Source organism: Entelurus aequoreus, linkage group LG19, assembly GCF_033978785.1.
Source record: "Entelurus aequoreus isolate RoL-2023_Sb linkage group LG19, RoL_Eaeq_v1.1, whole genome shotgun sequence".
Classification (NCBI taxonomy): domain Eukaryota; kingdom Metazoa; phylum Chordata; class Actinopteri; order Syngnathiformes; family Syngnathidae; genus Entelurus; species Entelurus aequoreus.
Window position 1 is genome coordinate 8,710,902 of NC_084749.1, and position 26,311 is coordinate 8,737,212.

Below are 26,311 nucleotides of genomic sequence, written 5' to 3' on the forward strand. Positions count from 1 at the left end.
TTTATTTCACTAACCTTTTACAGATACAGTTCCAGTGGTCTCTGCACTTCCTGCTTGACATGCATAGCTGCCGCTGTCTTCTGGATGGATCTCCTTAATATGAAGCTGAAGGTTGCAGCCATCCTGCTTCATCTCATACTTCTTGTTTGGTTTTAGAGGTATTGTGTTCTTCTTCCACTGCACTGATACTGCAGGTTTAGACAACTCACAGCATAAGATGGCTGTAGCTCCCTCTTCTGCCTTTATACTTTGTAGTTTTGTCTTGAACAACGGAGGAAGCTCTACATGAATACACACACATCAGGAAACCATTTAAGTGAATCACGATAAATGGGTTAGGCCAGGGGTGCCCAAACTTTTTCTACAAAATATATTGCTAGTATTGCATTGTATAATATGCACACACCTTTCACAGAAACAGCAGCCGTGGTTTCTGTACTCCCTGCTTGACAAGTGTAGCTTCCACTGTCTTCAGGTTTGATGTCAACAATGTTGAGTTGAAGGAGGCAGCCATCTTGTTTCATCTCGTACTTCCTGTTGGCCCTCAGAGGCAGTCTGTTCTTCTTCCATTGCACTGACACTCCAGGTTTAGACAACTCGCAGCTCAGAGAGACAGAACCTCCTTCCTCCACCTCCATACTTTCCAGGTTTGTCACAAACGATGGAGGAAACTCTGGGGGAATTCAACACAAGACAATTACATTGTGATGGCAAAATTAAGGGATGCAGTGAGAATCAGCGGTACCAAAATAAAAAATACACACCTTTCACTAACAAATTGGCCACGGTCTCCGCACTTCCTGCTTGACAAGTGTAGCTTCCACTGTCTTCTGGTTTGAGGTCAGTAATGTTGAGCTGAAGGAGGCAGCCATCTTGTTTCATTTCGTACTTCCTGTTGGCCCTCAGAGGCTGTCTGTTCTTCTTCCATTGCACTGACACTCCAGGTTTAGACAGCTCACATGTCAGACAAACGGAACCTCCCTCTTGCATCTCCATACTTTGTAAATCAGTCACAAACAATGCAGGCAGCTCTGGAAGGATTCAACAAGAGACAATTACATTATGATGACAATATTAGGTAATGCAGTGAGAACAGAATGCTAAAAACTCCAAATACACACACCTTTCACTGACAAAGTGGCCATGGTCTCTGTGCTTCCTGCTTGACAAGTATAGCTTCCACTGTCTTCTGGTTTAAGGTCATTAATGTTGAGCTGAAGGAGGCAGCCATCTTGTTTCATCTCATACTTCTTGTTGGCCCTGAGAGGCAGGTTGTTCTTCTTCCATTGTACTGACACTCCAGGTTTGGACAGCTCACATCTTAGAGAAACCAAACCTCCTTCCTCCATCTCTATACTTTGTAAGTTTGTCACAAACGATGGAGGCAGCTCTGGGGGAATTCAACACAAGATAATTAAATAACGATGGCAATATCAAGTGATACATTAAGAATCAGAGGTCCCTAAACTAAAGTACACACACCTTTTACTAACAAAGTGGCCACAGTCTCTGCACTTCCTGCTTGACAAGTGTAGCTTCCACTGTCTTGTGTTTTGAGGTCATTAATGTTGAGCTGAAGGAGGCAGCCATCTTGTTTCATCTCATACTTCTTGTTGGCCCTGAGAGGCAGTTTGTTCTTCTTCCATTGTACTGACACTCCAGGTTTGGACAGCTCACATCTTAGAGAAACCAAACCTCCTTCCTCCATCTCTATACTTTGTAAGTTTGTCACAAACGATGGAGGCAGCTCTGGGGGAATTCAACACAAGATAATTAAATAACGATGGCAATATCAAGTGATACATTAGGAATTAGAGGTCCCCAAACTAAAGTACACAAACCTTTTACTAACAAAGTGGCCACAGTCTCTACACTTCCTGCATGACATGTATAGCTTCCACTGTCTTCTGTTTTGAGGTCATTAATGTTGAGCTGAAGGAGGCAGCCATCTTGTTTCATCTCGTACTTCTTGTTGGCCCTGAGAGGCAGCTTGTTCTTCTTCCATTGTACTGACACTCCAGGTTTGGACAGCTCACATCTTAGAGAAACCAAACCTCCTTCCTCCATCTCTATACTTTGTAAGTTTGTCACAAACGATGGAGGCAGCTCTGGGGGAATTCAACACAAGATAATTAAATAACGATGGCAATATCAAGTGATACATTAGGAATTAGAGGTCCCCAAACTAAAGTACACAAACCTTTTACTAACAAAGTGGCCACAGTCTCTGCACTTCCTGCTTGACATGTATAGCTTCCACTGTCTTCTGTTTTGAGGTCATTAATATTGAGCTGAAGGAGGCAGCTATCTTGTTTCATCTCATACTTCTTGTTGGCCCTCAAAGGCAGTCTGTTCTTCTTCCATTGCACTGACACTCCAGGTTTGGACAGCTCACATCTTAGAAAAACCAAACCTCCTTCCTCGATCTCTATACTTTGTAAGTTTGTCACAAACGATGGAGGCAGCTCTGGGGGAATTCAACACAAGATAATTAAATAACGATGGAAACATCAAGTGATACATTAAGAATCAGAGGTCCCCAAACTAAAATACACACACCTTTCACTGACAAAGTGGCCACAGTCTTTGCACTTCCTGCATGACATGTATAGCTTCCACTGTCTTCTGTTTTGAGGTCATTAATGTTGAGTTGAAGGAGGCAGCCATCTTGTTTCATCTCATACTGCTTGTTTGCCCTCAAAGGCAGTCTGTTCTTCTTCCATTGCACTGACACACCAGGTTTGGACAGCTCACATCTTAGAGAGACAGAACCTCCTTCCTCTATCTCCGTACTTTCTAAGTCTGTCACAAACGATGGAGGCAGCTCTGGAAATTCAACACAAGACAAATACATTTATGTAACAATATTAGATAAAGCAGTGAGAATTAGACAAACAAAACTCCAAATACACACACCTTTCACTGACAAAGTGGCCACAGTCTCCGTACTTCCTGCTTGACAAGTGTAGCTTCCACTGTCTTGTGTTTTGAGGTCATTAATGTTGAGCTGAAGGAGGCAGCCATCTTGTTTCATCTCATACTTCTTGTTTGCCCTCAAAGGCAGTCTGTTCTTCTTCCATTGCACTGACACTCCAGGTTTGGACAGCTCACATCTCAGAGAGACAGAACCTCCTTCCTCCACCTCCATACTTTGTAAGTCAGTCACAAACAACGGAGGTAGCTCTGGGGAGATTAAACACAAGATAATTACATTATGATGACAGTAATAGGTGATACAGTGAGAACAGAATAACAAAACTAAAAATACACAAACCTTTCACTGACAAAGTTGCCATGGTCTCCGCACTCCCTGCTTGACATGTGTAGCTTCCACTGTCTTCTGGTTTGAGGTCAATAATTTTCAGTTGAAGGAGGCAGCCATTTTGTTTCATCTCATACTTCCCTTTGGCCCTCAAAGGCAGTCTGTTCTTCTTCCAGTGCACTACCACTCCAGGTTTAGACAGCTCACATGTCAGAGAGACAGAACCTCCTTCCTCCATCTCCATACTTTGTAAGTCTGTCACAAATGATGGAGGCAGCTCTGGAAATTTAACACAAGACAATTACATTTCTATAACAATAGTAAATGAAGCACTGAGAATCAGATGCACAAAACTCCAAATACACACACCTTTCACTGACAAAGTGGCCATCGTTTCTGCACTTCCTGCTTGACAAGTATAGCTTCCACTGTCTTCTGTTTGGAGGTCATTAATGTTGAGCTGGAGGAGGCAGCCATTTTGTTTCATCTCGTACTTTCTGTTTGGCCTCAAAAGCAGGCTATTCTTCTTCCATTGTGCTGACACTCCAGGTTTAGAAAGCTCACATCTTAGAGAGACCAAACCTCCTTCCTCCATCTCCATACTTTGTAAGTCTGTCACAAATGATGGAGGCAGCTCTGGGGGAATTCAACACAAGACAATTACATTATAAGGGCAATAACAGGTGATGCAGTTAGAACAGAATGCACATAACTAAAAATACAAACAACTACAAATACACACACCTTTCACTGACAAAGTGGCCACGGTCTCTGCGCTTTCTGCTTGACAAGTGTAGCTTCCACTGTCTTCTGGTTTGAGATCATTAATGTTGAGCTGAAGGAGGCAGCCATCTTGTTTCATCTCATACTTCTTGTTTGCCCTCAAAGGCAATTTGTTCATCTTCCATTGCACTGGCACTCCAGGTTTGGACAGCTCACATCTCAGAGAAACAGAACCGCCGACCTCCATCTCCATACTTTGTAAATCAGTCACAAATAATGGAGGCAACTCTGCGGGAATTCAACAGAAGATATTTACATTTCTATACCAATAACAGGTATGAGAATCAAAATGTTCAAAACTAAAAATATACACACCTTTTACTTCTAAAGTGGCTACAGTCTCCGCACTTTCTGCTTGACATGTGTAACGTCCACTGTCTTCTAGTTTGAGGTCATTAATTTTGAGCTGAAGGAAGCAGCCATCTTGTTTCATCTCGTACTTCCAGTTGGCCCTCAGGGGCAGTCTGTTCTTCTTCCATTGCACTGACACTCCAGGTTTAGACAACTCACAGTTCAGGATGGCTGTATCTCCTTCCTCCATCTCTGTATTTTCTAAGTCAGCGTTGAATGACATTGGAAGCTCTGTAGATGCATTGGAAACATAATATTTACATGTATATAAATTATTGCAATGGACAGAAACACGCAATCGTTTCATTTTTGCATACAATAACAATTAAACATTTCACAAAGCAGTTAAAAAATGGAAGTACCTCTTACGGACACAGTTGCAATTGTCTCTGCATTTCCTGCTTGACATGTGTACATGCCACTGTCCTCGAGTTTTAGCTCACTGATGTTGAGGTGGTGGTGGCAGCCATCTTGTTTCATCTCATACTTCCTGTTGGCCCTCAGTGGCAGCCCGTTTTTCTTCCATTGGACTGACAGTCCAGGTTTAGACAACTCACAGCTTAGAGAGACTGAACTTTCCTCTTCCATCTCAATATTTTGTATGTTTGTCACAAAGAATGGAGGCAGTTCTAGAGGAATTTAACAAAATTAATATTAAGGTGATGTCAAACAAAAAAAAGTACTAAAAAGGCACGACATAAGTACATTTATGTTCCTAATGTACTATACAAACATTGGGTTCAATCATTTCTACCATTTTTAATTACACTTTAATAATAATTTATTATATTGTAGGTGTAAAACTGTAATGCGAGCTACTGTACTATTGTCGTTGGTTCCCTTTTTATGAGTACTTTTTGCATCATTGCATGTTGAAAGTGGTAAGGCTTGTTATGATGATGGACCAACTCAAAATTGAAAATTGAAATTTACAGGATTATACTTAATACGATATCCAAATGTATATGAATAAAGGATTAGGGATTCACATTATAAAGTATGTACTGTAATATATTAACCATCAAGAGTATGTTAACACCTTGTTTACTTTCAACAAAAAACTGAAAATGTGACAAACAACACGGCAAAACAGGAAAACTATTAACCAAAAGTTTGATCAAATATCACTTTTCTGCAGATTTAACTATTTCGTAGAAAGCTTTCTACTCTGTCCTTCTCCGTCTCACTCTCTCGTTTTGCTCTGTAAACAAACCCCCACTCTGTCCATCCATCCATCTTCTTCTGGTTATCCGAGATTGGGTCGCGAGGGGAGCAACCTAAGCATAGAAGTCCTGGATTTTTCCCGTGGCCTTCTACCGGTCGGACGTGCCCCAAACACCTCCCCAGGGCGGCGTTCGGGGGGCATCCTGACCAGATGATCAGAACCACCTCATCTAGCTCGATGTGGAGAAGCAGCGGCTTTACTCTGAGCTTCTCACCCTATCTCTAAGGAAGAGCCTCGCCAACCGGCAGAGGAAACTCATTTTGGCCACTCGTACTCGGGATCTTGTCTTTTCAGTCACAATCCAAAGCTCATGACCATAGGTGAGGATAGTAACGTAGATCGACCGGTAAATTGAGAGCTTTGCCTTCGGGCTCAGCTTCTTTTTCACCAAGACGGATCGATACAGGGTCTGCATTACTGCATACACCGCACCGATCAGCCTGTCGATCTCATGATCCACTCTTCCCTCAATCATGAACAAGACTCCGAGGTACTTGAACTCCTGTACTTTCTCCTGCTCTGTTTTATATCAAAGTCACAAGCTCTGTTACGCTGTTGTTGTAATTACCGTAATGATCCAAGTATTTCACTTCAGAAACCAGAGGAAGTATGTCAATAGGTCAAGATTTATGGTAATTTAGGAACGGCATTGCAATCTATTGCTACAGGCTACAGTGTCGAGTTTAACGGGCGGGGATCAAAAATCTTAACTGGCTGTATATTGGCCATAGGCCGTAGTTTGCCCAGGTCGGATCAAACCCCAAAAGGGATCATTCTAGAGCCGTAATGGTAATGTTTTGAGGAAAACAAACATTACCTTTTACTGACAAAGTGGCAGTTGTCTCAGCACTTCCTGCTTGACATGTGTAACGACCACTGTCCTCAGGTTGAAGCTCCTTAATACGAAGCTGGAGGAAGCACCCATCCTGCCTCATCTCATACTTGCTGCCGGCTCTTATAGGCAACTTGTTCTTCTTCCACTGCACTGTGGCTTCTGGCTTTGATAGCTCACAACACAGACAGGCAGTACCGCCCTCTTCAGCCTTTACGTTCTGTAGGTTTTCGTTGAAAAATGCTGGAAGTTCTGGGAAAGATTTCATCTAGCATGAGGGAAGCAGGAGAAGAATAAGAAGACATGTGAAATATACTCACCTTTCACTCTCACATTTGCAGTGGTTTCTGCACCTCCTGCTTGACACGTGTAGCTTCCACTGTCCTCAGGTTTGATCTCTTTAATGTAGAGTTGCAGGAGGCAGCCATCTTGCTTCATCTCATATGTTCTGTTGGCCCTCACAGGCAGTCTGTTCTTCTTCCATTGCACTTGGGCTCCAGGTTTAGACAGCTCACAGCTCAGAGAGACTGAATCTCCCTCATCCGGCTCCACATTTTGCAAATCTTTCTTGAAGAATGGAGGCAATTCTGGGTAAACGGTAGAGCAAAAAATGTTAAGTACAAAAAAAACCACCTTAATTTATTTAATTTATCAAACGTTGGACCAGACACCTCAGCAATAATTATTGTATCCATTGCAAAAAAAACATGTTTTGTCCAACTCTAAAATGATAAATATAATATCATTAATTATCCACTTGGAAAAGTCAGGCTTGTGTTGGCCTTTCGGCGGCACTGTTGGTGGAACCCGCCTGGTTCAGCCCCTGTCAAAAATCGGGTCCTCCAAATCAGAGTCAAGAGCCCTAGGCACCGAGCTAGCAGCCCAAGTTGTCAACTCCATGTCCAGCGCAAACTCTGAAGGTGTTAAAGAATGAAGTTTAATAACCTACACTTGGCACAGTCACACTATCTCACTCTCAGCTGGGTCACGCAAACACTGTAACCTGCCTGGTTCAGCCCCTGCTTCCCTTCCACTCGGGGCTCAATCTGGGCCCTACAAATAAGAGTCGAGCACGCTAGGTACTGAGCCAAAAGCTCGAGTTGTCAACTCGATTTCTAGCGCAAGCTCTTAAGGTGTTGGAGAGTGACGTTTACCAAGGTACAATTGGACACATTTCACTGGCTGGCCTCTGTACATTACCAGTCCCTCCTTCTCCCGCTACAAACAAATGGCTACTAATGATTTATTTGAATGCTTATGAGCTTTTTTCCACTAGTAGCAAGGTGTTGTCGTATTTCATTGCCTGTTTACTTTCGTTTCAAAGCATCTACCTCCCTGAGCTTAAAGCGCTGACAAATGAGAAACAACCTGAGGACGACACGATGACAAAATCATGGTGAACATTATTGATCATAAATCAGGTTTTACCTGACCAATTTTCATTCAGTTCAAGACTCATAAGTAGTTTCAAGTTGAAAACGGGCATCTATTTGGCTGCGTCATTATGCCACGCTTGTGTTGACTGCGGGTTAATATACTGTATGTACTGTACAGTATGTCCGACTGTTTTTGCCTATTAAGTGCAAATGCTGTCCAGCACATGATACTTATATATGAACTGATTTGTTTACATATGGATAAAGGTAAAATCAATGCACCTTTGACTGTAACAGCTGCAGTTGTTTCCGCACTTCCCGCTTGACACGTGTAGCTGCCGCTGTCCTCAAGCTTCAGCTCCTTGATGTGAAGTTGGAGAAGGCAGCCATCTTGTGTCATCTCGTACTTCCTGCCGGCCCGCAGTGGCAGTCTGTTTTTCTTCCATTGCACCAGCATCTCAAGTTTGGACAGCTCGCAGTACAGAATAACTGAGCTTCCCTCCTCACTCTCAACACTCTGCAACTCTTCCTGGAAAAATGGAGGGAGCTCTGGCGAAGGGACGAGAAAGAACCCACATGGACACACCGATTCAGCTCTGTTATGTCACCTGACTTCCTGTATTACCTGTCACGGTAATCTTGGCAGTGGCCTGCACGTCTCCTGTATCGCAACAGTAGACTCCAACATCCAGAGAGTCCACAGCATGGATGAGCAGTAGGCTGACTTTTCCTTCCTTACGCATTTCAAATTTATCGCTGTTTTTGAGAGGAATGTGGTTCCGCCTCCAGGTAACAGTGCTTCTGAAGTCCGAGGTTGTGCAGGACAAAGTAGCTGTCTCTCCCTCCATGGTTGTCACATCTTTAGGCACCTCCTCAAATAGAACTGAAAAAGTGCGTCTCTTTAGCAGATCTTCACAACAGCGCTAAATATTTATGCACTCCTTTCACCTTTGACCTTTGGTACCACTAGAAGACTTGCAGAGGTCCTTTCCTCCCCGACCACAAATGCCACAGTTCCCGTCTCCTCAGGTGTTGTCATGGTAAGCAGCAGTCTGTGTTGACGGCCCTGGCATGTCATCTGGTTCATCTCGTTCCTCTGCAGTGGACTGGAGCCGAGCCACCACATACCCTCGCTCACGTTCACGTGACTGAGCTCGCACACAAACTCTGCGTCCTCCCCCGCTGTCACCGTAACATCTTTAAGCTCCGTCACAATTCGCACTCGCTCTGTGTTGGACATAAGGTAGACATAGATGGTTTTAAAGAGATGGAACTTATGTTCAGATAAATAAGGGATGGAATGATTGTTTCCACACACCTCTTACAACCAACTTAGAAGTGGTCTTCTTTCCCCTGGTGATGCAACAATATTCACCAGCATCTTCTAAACACAGCTGCTTGATCTCAAGCATATGCGTAGGTCCTTTTTTTGTTATAGTCACTCGTTCGCCTTCTTCAACCACAGCGTTGTCTTTCTTCCAAGTGACTGGGACGTTAGCGCTAGAAACTTCACACGACAGCAGCACCGATTTGCCCTCCATCACCGCTTGGCTGTCCAGCTCTTTCTCGAAGAACACAGATGCCGCTGCTACAGTATCAGAAAAAGAGATGTTTGTTATGTAAAAAAGGATGTCTTAGTGGAACAAACTCTGGTAACTTATAAATGTGCATTATTTGTGTAGCAAATCCTTGAAGGAAAACTAGAAGAATGAGTGATACCTCGCACGTTCACTTCCGCTGTGGTCTTCTGCTCGCCAAGGACACAACTATACTCCCCAACGTCCTCCGGCTGGGTGTTTTTGATGATCATCTCAGCTATGTTCTCCTTCAGAGTCATCTGATACCTTCCGCCTTGATGCAGCTGGTCCTCCCCCTTCCACCACTGCACAGCTACTCCAGTCCTAGAAAGTTCGCATCTAAGGGTTATGTTTCCTCCCTCAGCAGCTTCCTGGTTCTTCAAACCCAGCTTAAAGGTGAGGGGTATAGCTGTGAATGTACAATAGAAAAAAGTATCATTATGTTTGACTGCACCCATCCATCCATACTGTTATGTCTCACGTGTAACATCGATGTTGGCTATGGTCTTGACGTCGCCGTAGACACAGCTGTAGACCCCACTGTCCTCCAGTTGTATGTTTTTAATAGTCAGCTCCAACATGCTGTTTCGATTTTTTATCTGGTACTTGAAATTATTTTTCAGTAGCTCTTGTCCCTTCCTCCACTCCACAGCCAGGCCAGGTTTGGACAGTTCACACGTCAACATCACGCTGTTCTCCTCCTCCACTTCCTGGTTCTTCAGTTTGGTTTTGAACGTGATGGGAGGTGCTGGACAGACGAGTTATTGTTCACACGCTGGGCTATTCTTTAGTGACAATGAAACCACCCACCTTTTACCAGCAGCTCAGCAGTTGACTGGCTGTCTTTCGTCTTGCAGGTGTATTTCCCAGAATCACTCTCCTCTGCGTTGTTGACGATGAGTTTGGTGAAATGTCCCTCCTGCTTCATTTCGTATTTATAACCAGGCTTTAGGATCACTCTTCCTTTCCTCCAGTCCACCGGAGCTCCAGGTTTGGACAACTCACAACAGAACACTCCGCTGTCACCTTCCTTCACCTCCAAGTTCTGAATTTCTTGCTTGAACGTGACAGGAAGTTCTGGGGAAAAACAACACATGGAAATCCAAAGTATTGCTTTCACTAATTAGATTTTACATAAGTACAGGCATGTTGGTGTTTAAATATGGGCCACACAGGAAATTGCTCAGGGTGGCATACTGCATGGATGTGGGCTTGTGTTAATGTTGATTCAAAGTTCCGATGTTCATCAATGCTCTTCGCCATGAATATGATTGGTGGAGAATGAGGAATGGGTGTGTTGCTGATCTGAAGAGTAGGGTTGGAAACCTTTCTAAGGCCAAGGTGGGTCTTGCTATCTTTGAAAGGTAGAATTATTGTCCAATTATCTACTGACTCTGAATGACGCCTACCTCTTACTTTGATATCAGCTGACGTCACAGCTGTACCAACCGAGCAGCTGTATTCACCAGCATCCTTGAGCGTTACGTCTCTCATCAGCACCTCACACACCCTTCCCTCCTGCTTTAGCTGACATTTGGCTCCCTCACTCAGGAGTTGAGCATCTTTCCGCCACTCTACCGGGACTCCTGGTTTGGAGAGCTCGCAGTGGAGCATCACACTGCTCTCCTCCACCACTTCCTGGTCCTTCAGCTTTTGCTTGAAAATCACTGGAATTGCTGAAAGGGGGAAATACTTTGATGAATGTGTGGACTGTTCGATTTAACTGCACCATCCAATGATATCAAACACAGTGGTTGAATTGGAAACTCTTATGAAGAAAAGGTTGACACTACAATAATTGTTGTGGTTTACAGAGGTGTTGAATTGTATTGCATCATACTGTATTTTAAACCAGTGAGCGTCCCCTAGAGGGCCACCAAAAATATATATGTTTTTCATCTGTGGTCTATATGGACCTCATAGATGCTCAGTTTCCATCACTTGTAGTAGTAATTACAGGATCAAACAAACAGAAAAAGTCTGGAGCTAAAGTCACAGAAAGTTTTGTTTTGCGCCACAATATGACTAAAGTGGTTATTTAAGCTTTATTTAAGAAACATATATATCCGCCCATCCATTTTCAACCACTTGTCCCTCCCTCATTATTACTTTAGTTGGAATTAATTTATTTTGACATTGTAATATATTATAAATTATAAATATATTTAATTTTCTATTAATACCAATTAGTACCTGGTAGTGTCGATGGACTTTGGTCTGTACCTATACAAGTAGAGAATATGGTACCCATACCTCGTCATATATAACAGTGCTGCGATAGTACGTTGTGTAAACCTTCCTCACAGATGCCTTAGAACAGACCTGGGCAAATTAAGGCCCGGGGGCCACATGCGGCCCGTTAAGTATTTCAATCTGGCCCGCCGGACATTCCCAAATATTTTTTTTAGATCTTTAAGATGGAAACTGTAGCTGCCATTATGATGTGCAGTGATGTTTTCAAATGACCGTAAATCTTGAACTATACAAAGTATTTCAATGGTTGGAATCTGCGCTTTTGCATGATATACTAGTTACTATGGTAATTAATTAGTTACTATGGTAATCTAAGTCACAGCAGCTCAGACGAGGCACCAAGCAGTGGGGGTGGGGAGCGTTTCCACAGAGGGTCAGCCTGAAATGTGGGTGTCAGGGACAGACGTGGAAGGATATTTTCACAACAAAGTTCTAAAGCTTAGTTATATATCAGATTTGATATTGTATTTTTACCCTTTGCGTTCATATTTCGCTGTTTGTCGCGTTTTGCTTGATTGTAAAATATGTCGATCAAGAGGGGGCGTGATGGTCATATGTTGTCAATATTCAGTGTTTTATCGTTCATAGACTAATTTAAAATTCCATTCCGTTTCAGGCGGTCTGTCAAAATGTTTTAGCATTCAATCAGACATTATTGTGAGGTTTTGTATTAGTGTTCCTAAAAATAGATATACCGGCCCTCAGACACATTTATTTCTCTAAATTTGGCCCCCCAGTAAAAATAATTGCCCAGGCGTGCCTTAGAAGCTGCGGCGCACAATAAGATGACAGCCAAAAGTTGCACAAATCCCAGGGCTGGTATTCCACAGGGCTGGACGCGTGTTACACCGATGGCCATAATGTTGTGTGACCCGAGAATGGATGCGATATAAAAAGTGCGTTCTCTCACCGGTGATTATGATGGTAGCGGTTGTTTTAATGTCTTGACAAACGCAGCAGTACAGGCCGCTGTCCTCGGGCTGGCTCTTCCTGATGAGCAGTTCCATGGTGGAGCCTCTTTGCGTCAGCTGGTAGTTCTCGCCGTTGGTTAACACTCGGTATCCTTTCATCCACTGAGCAGTCAGCTCCGCTTTGGAGAGCTGGCAGCAAAGCGCTACAGCGTTACCCTCCTGCACTTCCACGTTACTCAGCTCTCGGAGGAATCGGACAGGTCGTTCTGACGAGGAAAATGTATTCGTTCTTTCAATTTTGACAGAAAAAAATACATGAACTACATGCAATCGCACATTTTTTAAACTTAAATATCATCTAATAATGCAACAAATATATTATCATACATTCAACCCATGTTTTCTGTTCAAGTCGAATTTGCTGCTTGACTTACAATTTCAAAGCAAGATTTTACGATAAAATGGTGAAATTTACTGCGTTTTTACAGCATTTCACTATATATGAAAAAAACAGCAGTACTGTTTTTTGACGATAAAATTCTGGCAACTGAGCTGCCAGTTTTTTACTGTAAAGAAATTGTGGTACCGTTTACCATCTACTGTAGGACACTGTAGTACACTGTCAAATGTACAGTTGTTGTTTTTACAGTAAAAAACTGGCAGCTTTGTTGCCAGAATTTTACCATTAAAAATATTTACAGTAAAAATAAAACACTAGAAATTTACAGTAACATTTTGGCAAATGAGCTTCCAGTTTTTAATGTGAAAAAAATAGTGGTACTGTTTGCCATTTACAGTTGTTGTTTTTACAGTAAAAAAAAAAAACTGGCAGCTCAGTTGACAGAATTTTACCGTAAAAAAAACTGTTTACTATTTGAAGTAAAAATTAAAAAAAGTGCAATTAACTGGAAAATTCTGGCAACTGAGCTGCCAGTTTTTTACTGGAACTAAGTGGTACTGTTTACAGTAATACACTGTAGTACACTGTGAAATCTAGAGTTGTTTTTACGGTAAAAAAAAATAAATTGGCAGCTCAGTTGTCAGAATTTTACCATAAGAAAGCAGTTTTGTATTTACAGTAAAAAAAATAAGAAATTCTAAATTTACAGTAAAATTCGGGCAACTAAGCTGCCAAATTTTTACTGTAAAAAATGTGGTACCGTTTACCATTTACAGTAATACACTGTAGTACACTGTAGAATGTACAGTTATTGTTTTTACAGTAAAAAAAAAAACAGGCATCTCAGTTGACAAAATTCTACCGTAAAAAAGCAGTTTACTATTCACAGTAAAAATAAAAAACTTGAAACTTACAGTCACATTTTGGCAAATGAGCTTCCAGTTTTTTACTGTGAAAAAGATTGTGGTACCGTTTGCCATTTGCAGTAATACACTGTAGTACATTGTAGAATTTACAGTTGTTTTTACAGTAAAAAAAACAAACAAACTGGCAGCTCAGTTGTCAGAATTTTACTGTAAAAAAGCATTTTTCTATTTGAAGTAAAAATAAAAAACGTGCAGTTAACAGGAAAATTCTGACAACTGAGCTGCCAGTTTTTTACTGTCAAAAAGTGGTACTGTTTGCAATTTACAGTTGTTGTTTTTACAGTAAAAAAAAACAAAAACTGGCAGTTCAGTTGACAGAATTATACCGTAAAAATAGCAGTTTACTATTTGAAGTAAAAAAAAAAAAAAAAAAAGTGCAATTAACTGGAGCATTCTGACAACTGAGTTGCCAGTTTTTTACTGTAAAAAAGTGGTACTGTTTTCAATTTACAGTAATACACTGTAGTATCTACAGTTGTTTTTTCGGTACAAAATTGGCAGCTCAGTTGCCAGAATTTTTCCATAAAGAAAGCAATTTTCTATTTACAGTAAAAATAAAAAAATACAAATTTACAGTAAAATTCTGGCAACTAAGCTTCCAATTTTTACTGTAAAAAATGTGGTACTGTTCACCATTACCATTACCGTAATACATTGTAGAATTTACAGTTGTGGTTTTTACAGTAAAAAAAAGCAGTTCACTACTTACAGTAAAAATAAAAAACGTGTTGCAGTAAAATTCTGTCAACTGAGCTGCCAATTTTGTACCGTAAAAAACAGCGGTATTGTTTTTCCATTTACACTGATATGCTGTAAAAACCACCGTACATTTTACCATAAAATTATTGAGACTGAGCTGGGAGTTAGTTTGTTTTTACTGTAAAATGTACAGATTGTCTTTTTTTTAATTGTATGTAAAAAAAAAATCAAATGTATAGGGAATTGTGTAATATTCACTGTTAGAAGCGGCCCTCTCAGGTCAAACATCACTGCGATGTGGCCCTCAATGAAAAGTAGTTTGACACTTCTGGCCTATGTTATCATTGGTGTTAGTAATAATGAAATACTTCTAATACATTATAACTGACCACATGCATACAGTAAGTCCAATATGTGACTTTTTTATCCCCATATTTACATCCTCACCATTCACGGCCACCCGGGCTGTGGTACTCTCCTGACCGCATGTGCAGGTGTAATCCCCGGCGTCTTCCAGGGCCACCTGTCCAATGGTCATCTCCAGCTGCAAATCCTTCCTCCTCATCTGGTACTTGTCCCCCTGCCTCAGCAGCGAGCCTCCTTTCCTCCATTCCACCGAGGAGGCGGCTTTGTTGAGCTCGCAGCGTAAAAACACGCTGCTGCCTTCGCTCGCCTCCTGGTTTGCCAGCAGCAGCGTGAAACGTGGCGCCAAACCTGCTCGGACGAGAAACCACATTACGGCACGGGCCGGCAAGAATGCACACAACTACTTGAAAGTGTGAGTGAAGGAAAGTCAGGACCAAAGTTATTTAATTTTTCAGAACACTAAAATCATTCGTCAGTCCCTCAAGGGTTTGTAAGGCTTTTTTTGTGATTGTTGTGGCCTAGAATGCCTGAATTTAAGGCAGTTTTTTTTAGAAAGTTGCAACAAAATTTGAGACTTTTTTCTCTTAATAACATTGTATTAACTTGTAATTTTATGAATTTGTCATCAATGTTTTAAAGGGGAACTGCACTTTTTTTGGAATGTTGCCTACCATTCACAATCCCTATGTCAGACAAGAACACGTTCTTCTTTTTTTATGCATTCTAAGTCGTAAAATTTGGCAAAAGCCCTCTAAATCAGTGGTCCCCAACCACCGGGCCGTGGCCCGGTACCGGTCCGTGGACCGATTGGTACCGGGCCGCGGCCGCACAAGAAGTTAAAAAAAAATTTTTTTTTTTATTTTTTTTATTTTTTTTAATTAAATCAACATAAAAAACACAATATATACATTATATATAAATATAAATCAATACAGTCTGCAAGGATACAGTCCGTAAGCACACATGATTGTATTTCTTTATGACCAAAAAAAAAAAAAAAAGTTTACTACCCCCCCCCCCCCCCCTCCCCCCTCCCCCCCCCCCCGGTCCGTGGGACAAATTTTCAAGCATTGACCGGTCCGCAAGTACAAAAAGGTTGGGGACCACTGCTCTAAATAACATCCAAAAAGCGTCAACAATACTCCATGGCCTGAATATTAACAAAATATTAGCCGAATAACTACTTTTACCGTCTAGTTATCTCAAAGATACAGTAACTAGCTTAGCTGTACTATGACATATTGAGTTGGTGAGCTGCTGCATCGCCTCTGAGTTGGTGAAAGTAAATGCCCTATGTGCGTGATATGCATGAGCAGAACTGAAATGCTTGAATGTCTAGGGTGTGTGGATGTTGGAACAGTTCGAATCGCTTGAGAAATGTGAGATATGGAGAGGTTTTATATATTGCCCGTTCATTTTCAAAGTTGGCAAATTCCTGGTAATTCTGGGTATTTAGAGAATTTTCGGAACCGGGAAAAATGCCGGCTTGAATGTCGAAGTTGGAATCGGATAAAATATGGCGTAAGATTTTGAGAATTTTGGGCATTGTATAACTATAAATAAGTGCATTAGGTAAAATGGGAATTTCCTAGATATTAGGGAATTTCGGGTAAAACAGGATTTTTTGAAAATATAGATCATACCACAATTCTCCTAGATGATATTAATGGGTTGGTGTTGGAATTTTTCGAAACGGTTGTAAAATATTGACATTGCAACAGTTTGAATTGCACTTCATATTTCGGAATTTCGGGAAAACCAGAAATTTTTACGATTTTTTTTTTTTATGACTTTTGTTCTCCCAATTATTAGCAATGTTTTGAAGGTGCAATGGTCAAAAACGGTTGAAAAATGTGGACTGTGAAAAACTTCCAGGAAGAGGTAAAATAGGGCTTTGGAAAACGGGAAATTCTGGAGATTCCTGGAATTTCTATGAACTTGGACGGTAGTTGGATTGTCCAAGGTGAGTGAAGTGGTGGAACGGTTCCAATCGGTTGAGAAATGTGGGAGTTGTGCAAGTTCGAAAAATGTCCCATTTCTTTTTCAATGGGGAAAATTACCATAAATCCGTGAATTCTGGGTAATCTGGGATATTTAAAAAATAAAATAAAATTGGGGGGGAGCTGTGTACATATATATATATATATATATATATATATATATATATATATATATATATATATATATATATATATATATATATATATATATATATATATATATATATATATATATATATGTGTGTGTATATATATATATATATATATATATATATATATATATATATATATATATATATATATATATATATATATATGTGTGTATATACATATATATATATATATATATATATATGTATATATATATATATATATATATATATATATATATATATATATATATATATATATATATATATATATATATATATATATATATATATATATATACACTACCATTCAAAAGTTTGGGGTCACATTGAAATGTCCTTATTTTTGAAGGAAAAGCACTGTACTTTTCAATGAAGATAACTTTAAACGAGTCTTAACTTTAAAGAAATACACTCTATACATTGCTAATGTGGTAAATGACTATTCTAGCTGCAAATGTCTGGTTTTTGGTGCAATATCTACATAGATGTATAGAGGCCCATTTCCAACAACTATTACTCCAGTGTTCTAATGGTACAATGTGTTTGCTCATTGGCTCAGATGATTAGAAAACCCTTGTGCAATCATGTTCACACATCTGAAAACAGTTTAGCTCGTTACAGAAGCTACAAAACTGGCCTTCCTTTGAGCAGATTGAGTTTCTGGAGCATCACATTTGTGGGGTCAATTAAACGCTCAAAATGGCCAGAAAAAGAGAACTTTCATCTGAAACGCGACAGTCTATTCTTGTTCTTAGAAATGAAGACTATTCCACAAAATTGTTTGGGTGACCCCAAACTTTTGAACGGTAGTGTATATATGTATGTATATATATATATATATATATTTTTTTTTCTTTCTATTTTTATTTTAATTTTTAAATGTTTTTATTTTTATTTCGATTTGCATATATTTTATATTTTATATATTTTTTTGTGCAGCCCTATTTCCTCTGGCAGCTTGTTTTTAATCCTGGAGTACCTTCAAATTCTTAATAATGACACGTATTGAGAACCAGCATCCCTTCTGTCAGACACAAACGTCCACTGCAGAGGACGCTGGTTGTCACATTGTGAGACACGACCATCACCTTGGACTGTGAGCTCGGCAGTGGACTGGCTGTCCTTGGTCTTACAGATGTATTTCCCGGCATCGCTCTCCTCCACGTTGTTGACGGTCATCTTGGTGTAAGGCCCCTCCTGCCTCATCTCGTATTTGCCTCCGCTCTTCAGATGCACTCGTCCTCGCCGCCACTCCACAGGAGCCCCAGGCTTGGAGAGCTCGCAGCACAAAACCGCGCTGCCACCTTCCTTCACCTCCACGTTCTGGAGTTGTCGTTTGAAGGTGACAGGAAGCGCTGTCGTCGGCGACACAAAGTGAACGTTAAGACCGTGTTATGCGACAACATCCGCTCGTATGGTTTCCCTTACGCTTCACTTTGAGCTCGGCGCTGGTTCTCTCATCCCCTGTGACACAGGAGTACCTTCCTGCGTCCTCCACTTGGACGTTGGCGACGGTCAACTCGGCCGTCTTCCCTTCCAGCTTGATCTGATATTTCCTGGCCCACATCTCCTCGGATAGCACCTGTCCGTCTTTCTGCCATTGGACTGTGGCGTCCTTTTTGGACAGTTCACAGCGCCACGTCACACTTTTGCCCTCGTCTGTCTCTTGGTTTTTCAGCGTCCCTTTAAACGTAGCAGGAACAGCTGGAAGAGAACATGTACGAGACAGAACACCACCTAAAAATGATATCGTATGAAGGATATTCCATGAGTAACAAGCATAACATTACCATATTATACTGAATACTAGATGAGTCAATTCCTGAAGGAATTGCATGTGAATGCTCCAATGCTGAAGTTGAACTCTATGAATGTAAGAATAGTTTGAATGTTGAAGAGTTTAAACTTCCAGGAAAACCGGAATTTGGTTTGGAACTTAGAAAAGTGTTAGTTTGAATATCCAGGATGAGTGGAATGGTTTGACTAGGTTGAAAAATTTGGGAATTGTGCAACTTGGTAAAATGTACCATTCATTTCAATGGGAACTTCTTGGAAATTTGGGAATTTTGGGAAAAGTGGGATTTTTTTATGTGTTTTATATAGGGATGTCCGGTAATGGCTTTTTGCCGATATCCGATATTCCGATATTGTCCAACTCTTTAATTACCGATACCGATATCAACCGATACCGATATCAACCGATATATGCAGTCGTGGAATTAACACATTATTATGCCTAATTTGGACAACCATGTATGGTGAAGATAAGGTACTTTTTTTAAAAAAATAATAAAATAAGATAACTAAATTAAAAACATTTTCTTGAATAAAAAAGAAAGTAAAACAATATAAAAACAGTTACATAGAAACTAGTAATTAATGAAAATGAGTAAAATTAACTGTTAAAGGTTAGTACTATTAGTGGACCAGCAGCACGCACAATCATGTGTGCTTACGGACTGTATCCCTTGCAGACTGTATTGATATATATTGATATATAATGTAGGAACCAGAATATTGATAACAGAAAGAAATGGGGGGAGGGAGGTTTTTTGGGTTGGTGCACTAATTGTAAGTGTATCTTGTGTTTTTTATGTTGATTTAATAAAAAAAATTTAAAAAAACAAAAACGATACAGATAATAAAAAAAACGATACCGATAATTTCCGATATTACATTTTAACGCATTTATCGGCCGATAATATCGGCAGGCCGATATTATCGGACATCCCTAGTTTTATATGTACTTTACATTATTTTCTGCAAGTATTGTAATATTTTTGTTCGCATAGAATACATTTATTGGATTTACATTGTTTTATATGGAAAAAGCAATTCATCATTTATATATACTTTACATTGTTTTCTGCATGTAAAACTGCAAGTTTTGTAATATTTTTGTTCCAATGAAACAGATTTATTGGATTTACATTGTTTTATATGGAAAAAGTTGCTTCAGTTTTCGTATAATTGTGTTTTTTTTGTTAGATTTTTCCACTCTACTACAAAGTACTGTGTGTGGGTGCTTCGTAAACATGTGAGTATTTTGTCGTCTTGTGTGGCGGTATAAAAAAAAAACCCATCTTATGTCAATAGCAAATTACCAGAAGTGCTCAAAAAAATCGATTCACATCCAAATTGGCCATTCTTTTTCTACTATTCTAAACCGATTCATAATTTAAAAAAATTGATTTAAAAAAAAAAAAAAAGTAAAACTTTTTTTTTTCTTTTTAATAAAAAAATAAAATTAAATTAAATATCTTTTTAGGCCATTTCCATGCAACCGGGAGACGCCTTTCTAACCTGTAACCTGTTTTCATTATTATAATTATCATACCAAATAATACATTGCGAGAATATGTTCAAATTGTCACTTGTGTTGAATCGATTGGAAATCGAATCTTCACCCCAGTAATCGGATCAAATTATTAGGTTGCCAAGGACTCAAACCTCTACAAATTCCCGTATTGACCCGAAGATCCAGTAAGATTAACCAGAGATTAAAAATGGTCACTGGTTGGTGGAAGAAGAAAAGCCCTAACTCACTTAGGTTGGTTGTCATCAATACAGCTCATGCATTAGTAGTCCCTAAATATAGGACAACCCATATTTTATACACTTTTTCTAGATGAAAAATACTGTACCGTCTTATATTTGGGTGAATACGGTATTTCAAATCATCTAGACCAGGGGTGTCCAAAGTGCGGCCCGGGGGCCATTTGCGGCCCGGAGGTCATTTTTTAACGGCCCCACAGCCCATTTAAAAATACGATTAAAAAAATTAAAAACATAAAAAGTGGTATGAAAGAGCAAACAGGTGAAATGTAACAAGAAAATGTTGCAATGTTTACTCTAATAACACAAAGCTGCCATGCAGGCTGTTTCTTTCTTTAAAAAATAATAATGAATCAACATCAATGTTATTATGAATTATTGACCTATCCAAGGCTCCAATTACGTCACATTAAATATTGCACTTTGAGATATTTTTTGGGGGAAATGTTGCATATTTTGTGTTTGCCATATAAAAAATTGAGCTGTTTTTTTTTTTAAAGAAGGGCCTAAAACGAACAAACAAAAAACATAAACAACAATACAACTTATAATTGACGGATAGATCTGAAGTTGATCTCGAGATTATTGTGTTAAAAGTAAACGGTAAAAAAAATGTATAATTAATTTTTTAACACTTTAATGAGTAGGACCCTTTTGGTTCCCCAATAATTTTAGTGTGATTTGTTTTTAAGTGTCATCGCTCAAAAAATAATAATGAATTAAAATCAATGGTGTTATGAGTTATTGACCTTTTTAAGGCTCCAATTATTATATAATCTCAAATATTCCATTTAGCAATTTTATTGGGTGAAAATATGGCATGCTTTGTGTTTTTTCCATAAAAAAACAGGGTTTTCTTTGACAAAAAGAGCATACGACTTAAATCTTTAAAAACGTTATATTGACAGATAGACCTAATGTTGATCTAGGGATTTAAAACTTGAATAATAATAAAAATAATAATACTGAATAATGACACATTTATAATATTTTTTTTACCAAAACCCTTTGGGGTCCCTGGGATCAAGCCTGAGTGGAGGCCTAAATGTATATTTTTTATACATATATTGTATTGGTTTTTAAAATAAAAAAAATATCAAAATGGCCCCCGCTTGCATTGATTTTTCAGTGTGCGGCCCTCAGTGGAAAAAGTTTGGACACCCCTGATCTAGACAAATTAGCCACAATGATAGAAGCCTTCTCATATTGTCTAACGTACCAACAACTTTAACCGTTGCCTTGGTCTTCTGGTCTCGACAGACACACACGTAGACGCCGCTGTCCTCTGGTAGAGCATCAGCGATGGTCAGCTCCAGCATGCATCCCCTCTGCTTCATCTGGTACTTCTCTCCTTCCTCCAGCAGCTCCCCAGCCAGCCGCCATTCCACCGGCATGCCAGCTTTGGAGACCTCGCAAGACAGCGTGACGTTGTGTCCCTCCTCCGCTTGGAGGTTCTTCAGCTTTTGCTTGAAGGCCACGGGGACCACTGGAAAGCAAGAGCAGGAGTTTAAAGGTACAAGCGCTGGTCTACATCATGCTCTTAAACTGAACAAATAACCAATACAAAACTTTGCAATGAGGTAATTTTTTAAAATTTTGCTGGATGATAGGTTGTCCCGCAAATTATTGCCCATAAACGATAATATTGTCAGCATTTTGTGACCAAATTAAGCATAACTATAATATATAATAATGTAATTAACCATTTCAAAGGATATACAATAATTTCTCGTTACTGTAGAATTGTTTACCATTGTACTGTAATTAAAAGGTAAATCACTTTACCATAAACAAACAAAAAAATACAATTCACATATGTCTGTAAGCCAAAAAATGTACTTAAATAAATAGTGCATTTTTTTCCCAGTTGAAAAATCGATGTCAGGCGTTAGTCCGTGTTGATGGGCTCATATTGCCCATCCGGTTTGCATCTGAGATATGGACATTTGGCTTTGTGATCATATTTTTTTTCCCTCCAAATTTGTGTTACCTTGCAGAACTTCTCACTAGCGAGTCGCGAGTAGAGAGGCTCTGTCCGTGAATCCTGTCCGTGTAAACTCGCGGTCTTGTTCTCCGCCCAAAGAGACAAAGATTTTGAATGACTGAAAAGAGGGCTCACCGTGTTCAGTTAATTCTACTGTTAAATGAACGCGCTTAGGTGCTGAGAGAGATGCACAGAGTGAGACATCTTTCTCTCTGTTCAAAGCGAGAGTTTAGAAAACACACACAGACATACCAATTTATCGTACAGGCAGAGTCTTTCAACTTCATTTTCATTTACCGTTCGATTAATTGACTTATCGACTAACAGCCCAGATCTAGTCACCATCAAAACGTTTTCCAAGGTGCAAGTGGTGTTTGTTATTAGCCTGATGGCTGCGTCCACTGCAGAGCTCACAAACTTGCGGTTTCCTTTAACACTTTTGATTGGAGGCAAAGGATGCAAGGCTGTACTGTCAGAAGAATTGTATATACAGTAAGTTATCACACAACTTTGTGTTCCCATGAGTTCCGGTCACCCTGCGAGAAGGCAAAAGCTGTCTTTGGTCTTATCAAACAAAAGGCTTGTAAACTTCCACCGTATGCGGTAGGATGCGACGTGGAGGTGTCGGTTTCCCTGATCTATTGGACAGCCACAGGAAGACCTTGTCATGACCCGAGAGCTACAAAGCAGAGAGGGAGCAGACCTGAAACCACTCCAGGCACCTTTTCTTTAAACTGTTTGTGACCGAGTGTGGCAGCTGTTTATGACCCCCCTCCCCTTAGAAACAGCTGCAGCCATGTAATCAGGAAATGCCCAAATAAATGAGGAGGCGTGGAACTCTCTCCTCAGAGCGGTGGGGTGACGCTGTACAAGGGTGCAGGCACACATGCGCTCTCCTCATGAGCTAGATTGATTCCTTTGCTTCTTGTCTTGTCTAATAGATGTCATCGGTGTTTGAACCTGACATGAACAATATGGATTGACGAACATGTCTGGAACTCAAATGCCGGTGATGACGGAGAAAAATGACTATGTCTTTTTGCGATTAGGTTATCGCACTTATTAAAACCCTGATGTCGATTAATCGTCCAGCCCTATGTTATATTCCACAACAACTACCATTTCACAACAACTACCATTTATCATTTGAATTAAATACAAACATATTCAAGAATTGTATTTGATCTTAAAGCAGACTTCTATAAATAACTACCATTCACAGTGACGGTTGCCGTGGTCTCGATGCTCCCACAAATGCACGTGTAGATGTCACTGTCCTCTGGCGTCACATCCTGGATCCTCAGTTCAATCAGCGAGTCTCTCTGGCGAATGTGGTATTTGTCTCCATGCCTGATGAGCTCATCGCCCTTCCTCCACTCCACAAAGAGAGACGCTTTGGAAAGCTCACAGCGTAAAGTCGCGGTGTTGCCCTCCTCGATAGTCACGTTGCGCAGCTTCTGCTTGAAGGTGAGCGGTTGAGCTGAGGAGCCAATGTTAGAAAATAATAAATATAACTTGCACCGAAATTCCGATTTGTTAAAAAGAAAACAATTTGCTACCAGTGATTTTGACAGTGGCGGATGTGAGCTGATCAGCGGACAAGCATTTGTAAATGCCACTGTCCTCGGGCACAGACTTCCATATCAAAAGCTCCACGGTTGTCTCCCATCTCCTCATCTGGTACTTCACTCCATTCCTCAACGCTTCTTGTCCCCGCCTCCATTCTATCGGTATTCCAGGTTTAGAGAGTTCACAGCGCAATATGACATTACTGCCTTCCTCGGCTTGCATGTTCTTCAGGTGTTGTGTGAATGTAACAGGAATGGCTGTCAGAAAGAAACAAATACAAACAGGGTGTTGGGAAACAGCAGCCAGAAAGGTCGCCTTAAAGTTCCGTTTGGTTTTATTTACCTTGTACTTTGAGGCTTGCTGTAGTGTGGTGACCTCTGCACTGACACGTGTACTCCCCCGAGTCGTCAGGTTTGAGAGCTCGGATTATGAGAGAATTGATGGTCTTTCTTTGTTTCATCACATACTTATCTCCGGACCTGAGGCTCTCCACACCTTTTCTCCAGTGAAACTGGACCCCCGGCAGAGAGTACTCACAGGTCAGGGTAGCAGTCTCACCCTCTTGGGCCTCTACGCTCTGTAGAGGCTGAGTGAACTCGGCTGGGATGGCTTAAAACAGGCAGCAGATTTGTCTTATTATTCTATAATTATAAGTAATTTTTACTGACGCTCAGAATGATACCTTTGACGGTGATTACAGCCCTTGTTGTGACAGAGCCAGCACTGCACTCATATACCCCGGCGTCACTTTGAGAGACCTCCCGAATGGTCAGTCGAGCCTCACACCCCGAACGGCTCGCAAAATACCTCGACGAGCTCCACATCAGGCAGCCGTCTTTGTACCACATGATGTGACACGGCTTCGACGTCACACAAAACAAAATGAGACCGCCTCCTTCAATAGCCTCACAGTCCTCTAGCGCTTTACAGATGGTCGGACGTCTCTCTGGTTGACGTGAGAAAGGAAAGCCAGTTGAAGAAATTTAATGAGGATTGCAGATAAAGACAAAGTCTCACCTCTCACCAACAGTGAGGCGTAGGATCGTTTGTCGCTGGCTGAAAACGAGATGGTGCCAGTGTCTTTGCGTGCCAGCTGTCTAAACGTGAGTGTGTGGTAGCCCCCCGACAACATCTGGATCTCGTTCAGCTTATTGTTGTAGAGCAAAGTCTCATCCAGGTACCACTTCACGCCCGTGTAGTCACTGGGACAGATTTGGCACCTGAACGTGACAGTGTCGCCTTCAAGGCACTCAACGTCCTCCAGTTCATCCAGGATCACCACTCTCTGACCTGACAGATGGAAACATGGACTATAGATCTCATTTCCAGCCATGTACAAAACATTAAAAACCCCTGGGCAGTTTAAAAGGAATCAGACCATTCTTGTGAGGTCTGTGACGACTTCAAACAGCTAAACTGTACCGCCTTAGTCAAACTGAGCATCCCCAGGAAACATGCATGGATTGCCTGGCGTTTTTCTCACCTTGCACAGTCAGCTGTGCACGGCTCTGCATGGTCCCGACATCGCACGTGTAGATATCCGTGTCCAACTTCTCCAGATAGGTGATGGTGAGTGACAGCAGCACACCCTTCTGCCTCATGACATACTTCCTACCAGACCTCAGCTCCATCATGCCCTTCAACCAGATCACTCGCTTGGCTGGCCGCCTTGTCTCACACTCTAGAGTCACTTTACCCTTTTCCTCTGCTTGGGTATCCCTTAACTCCCTCGCAAAGGTGTGTTGAAGTTCTGGATAGGATACATGAGAAATTCGGATCAAATTCTGCATTCCAGAACAGTATTTTTCCTCAAGAATACCTACCTCTAACCTCTAGCTTGGCACGAGATGCAACCCCATCGGCCTGACAGCAGTATTCCCCCGAATCCCTGATTGTGGTATTCTTAATTATCAGCCTTGCCAGGTTCTTCTCCACACTCATTCTATATTTGGGATTCTGTCTTATTGAATGACCGTTTTTCAGCCAATGGATGGTGACCTCGGGTTTGGTGATCTCACAGCTCAGCTCTGCATCCTCACCTGGCACAGTCTTGACATTAAGGAGATCCCTAAAAATGTGCACTGGCCTCT

At 40.8% G+C, this 26,311-nt stretch overlaps 1 protein-coding gene across 1 annotated transcript in view; it reads right to left on the bottom strand.

The window, feature by feature from the left end:
* Positions 1 to 26,311, bottom strand: part of obscna (obscurin, cytoskeletal calmodulin and titin-interacting RhoGEF a) — a 99,213-nt gene that overhangs the window by 58,883 nt on the left and 14,019 nt on the right. The window contains exons 12-47 of the mRNA XM_062027817.1: positions 26,045 to 26,311; positions 25,705 to 25,971; positions 25,239 to 25,511; positions 24,904 to 25,167; positions 24,564 to 24,830; positions 24,212 to 24,478; positions 23,866 to 24,132; positions 21,888 to 22,154; positions 18,542 to 18,817; positions 18,202 to 18,468; positions 15,043 to 15,309; positions 12,570 to 12,836; positions 10,816 to 11,082; positions 10,217 to 10,483; positions 9,888 to 10,154; positions 9,549 to 9,815; positions 9,148 to 9,417; positions 8,778 to 9,056; positions 8,455 to 8,712; positions 8,112 to 8,378; positions 6,774 to 7,040; positions 6,439 to 6,705; positions 4,759 to 5,025; positions 4,361 to 4,627; positions 4,007 to 4,273; positions 3,632 to 3,898; positions 3,275 to 3,541; positions 2,917 to 3,183; positions 2,560 to 2,826; positions 2,201 to 2,467; positions 1,842 to 2,108; positions 1,483 to 1,749; positions 1,124 to 1,390; positions 765 to 1,031; positions 407 to 673; positions 15 to 281 (exon numbers count right to left, since the gene is read on the bottom strand). Of these exons, the coding sequence (XP_061883801.1) occupies positions 15 to 281; positions 407 to 673; positions 765 to 1,031; positions 1,124 to 1,390; positions 1,483 to 1,749; positions 1,842 to 2,108; positions 2,201 to 2,467; positions 2,560 to 2,826; positions 2,917 to 3,183; positions 3,275 to 3,541; positions 3,632 to 3,898; positions 4,007 to 4,273; positions 4,361 to 4,627; positions 4,759 to 5,025; positions 6,439 to 6,705; positions 6,774 to 7,040; positions 8,112 to 8,378; positions 8,455 to 8,712; positions 8,778 to 9,056; positions 9,148 to 9,417; positions 9,549 to 9,815; positions 9,888 to 10,154; positions 10,217 to 10,483; positions 10,816 to 11,082; positions 12,570 to 12,836; positions 15,043 to 15,309; positions 18,202 to 18,468; positions 18,542 to 18,817; positions 21,888 to 22,154; positions 23,866 to 24,132; positions 24,212 to 24,478; positions 24,564 to 24,830; positions 24,904 to 25,167; positions 25,239 to 25,511; positions 25,705 to 25,971; positions 26,045 to 26,311 (9,630 nt within the window). The remainder of the gene's footprint in view (positions 1 to 14; positions 282 to 406; positions 674 to 764; positions 1,032 to 1,123; positions 1,391 to 1,482; positions 1,750 to 1,841; positions 2,109 to 2,200; positions 2,468 to 2,559; positions 2,827 to 2,916; positions 3,184 to 3,274; positions 3,542 to 3,631; positions 3,899 to 4,006; positions 4,274 to 4,360; positions 4,628 to 4,758; positions 5,026 to 6,438; positions 6,706 to 6,773; positions 7,041 to 8,111; positions 8,379 to 8,454; positions 8,713 to 8,777; positions 9,057 to 9,147; positions 9,418 to 9,548; positions 9,816 to 9,887; positions 10,155 to 10,216; positions 10,484 to 10,815; positions 11,083 to 12,569; positions 12,837 to 15,042; positions 15,310 to 18,201; positions 18,469 to 18,541; positions 18,818 to 21,887; positions 22,155 to 23,865; positions 24,133 to 24,211; positions 24,479 to 24,563; positions 24,831 to 24,903; positions 25,168 to 25,238; positions 25,512 to 25,704; positions 25,972 to 26,044) is intronic.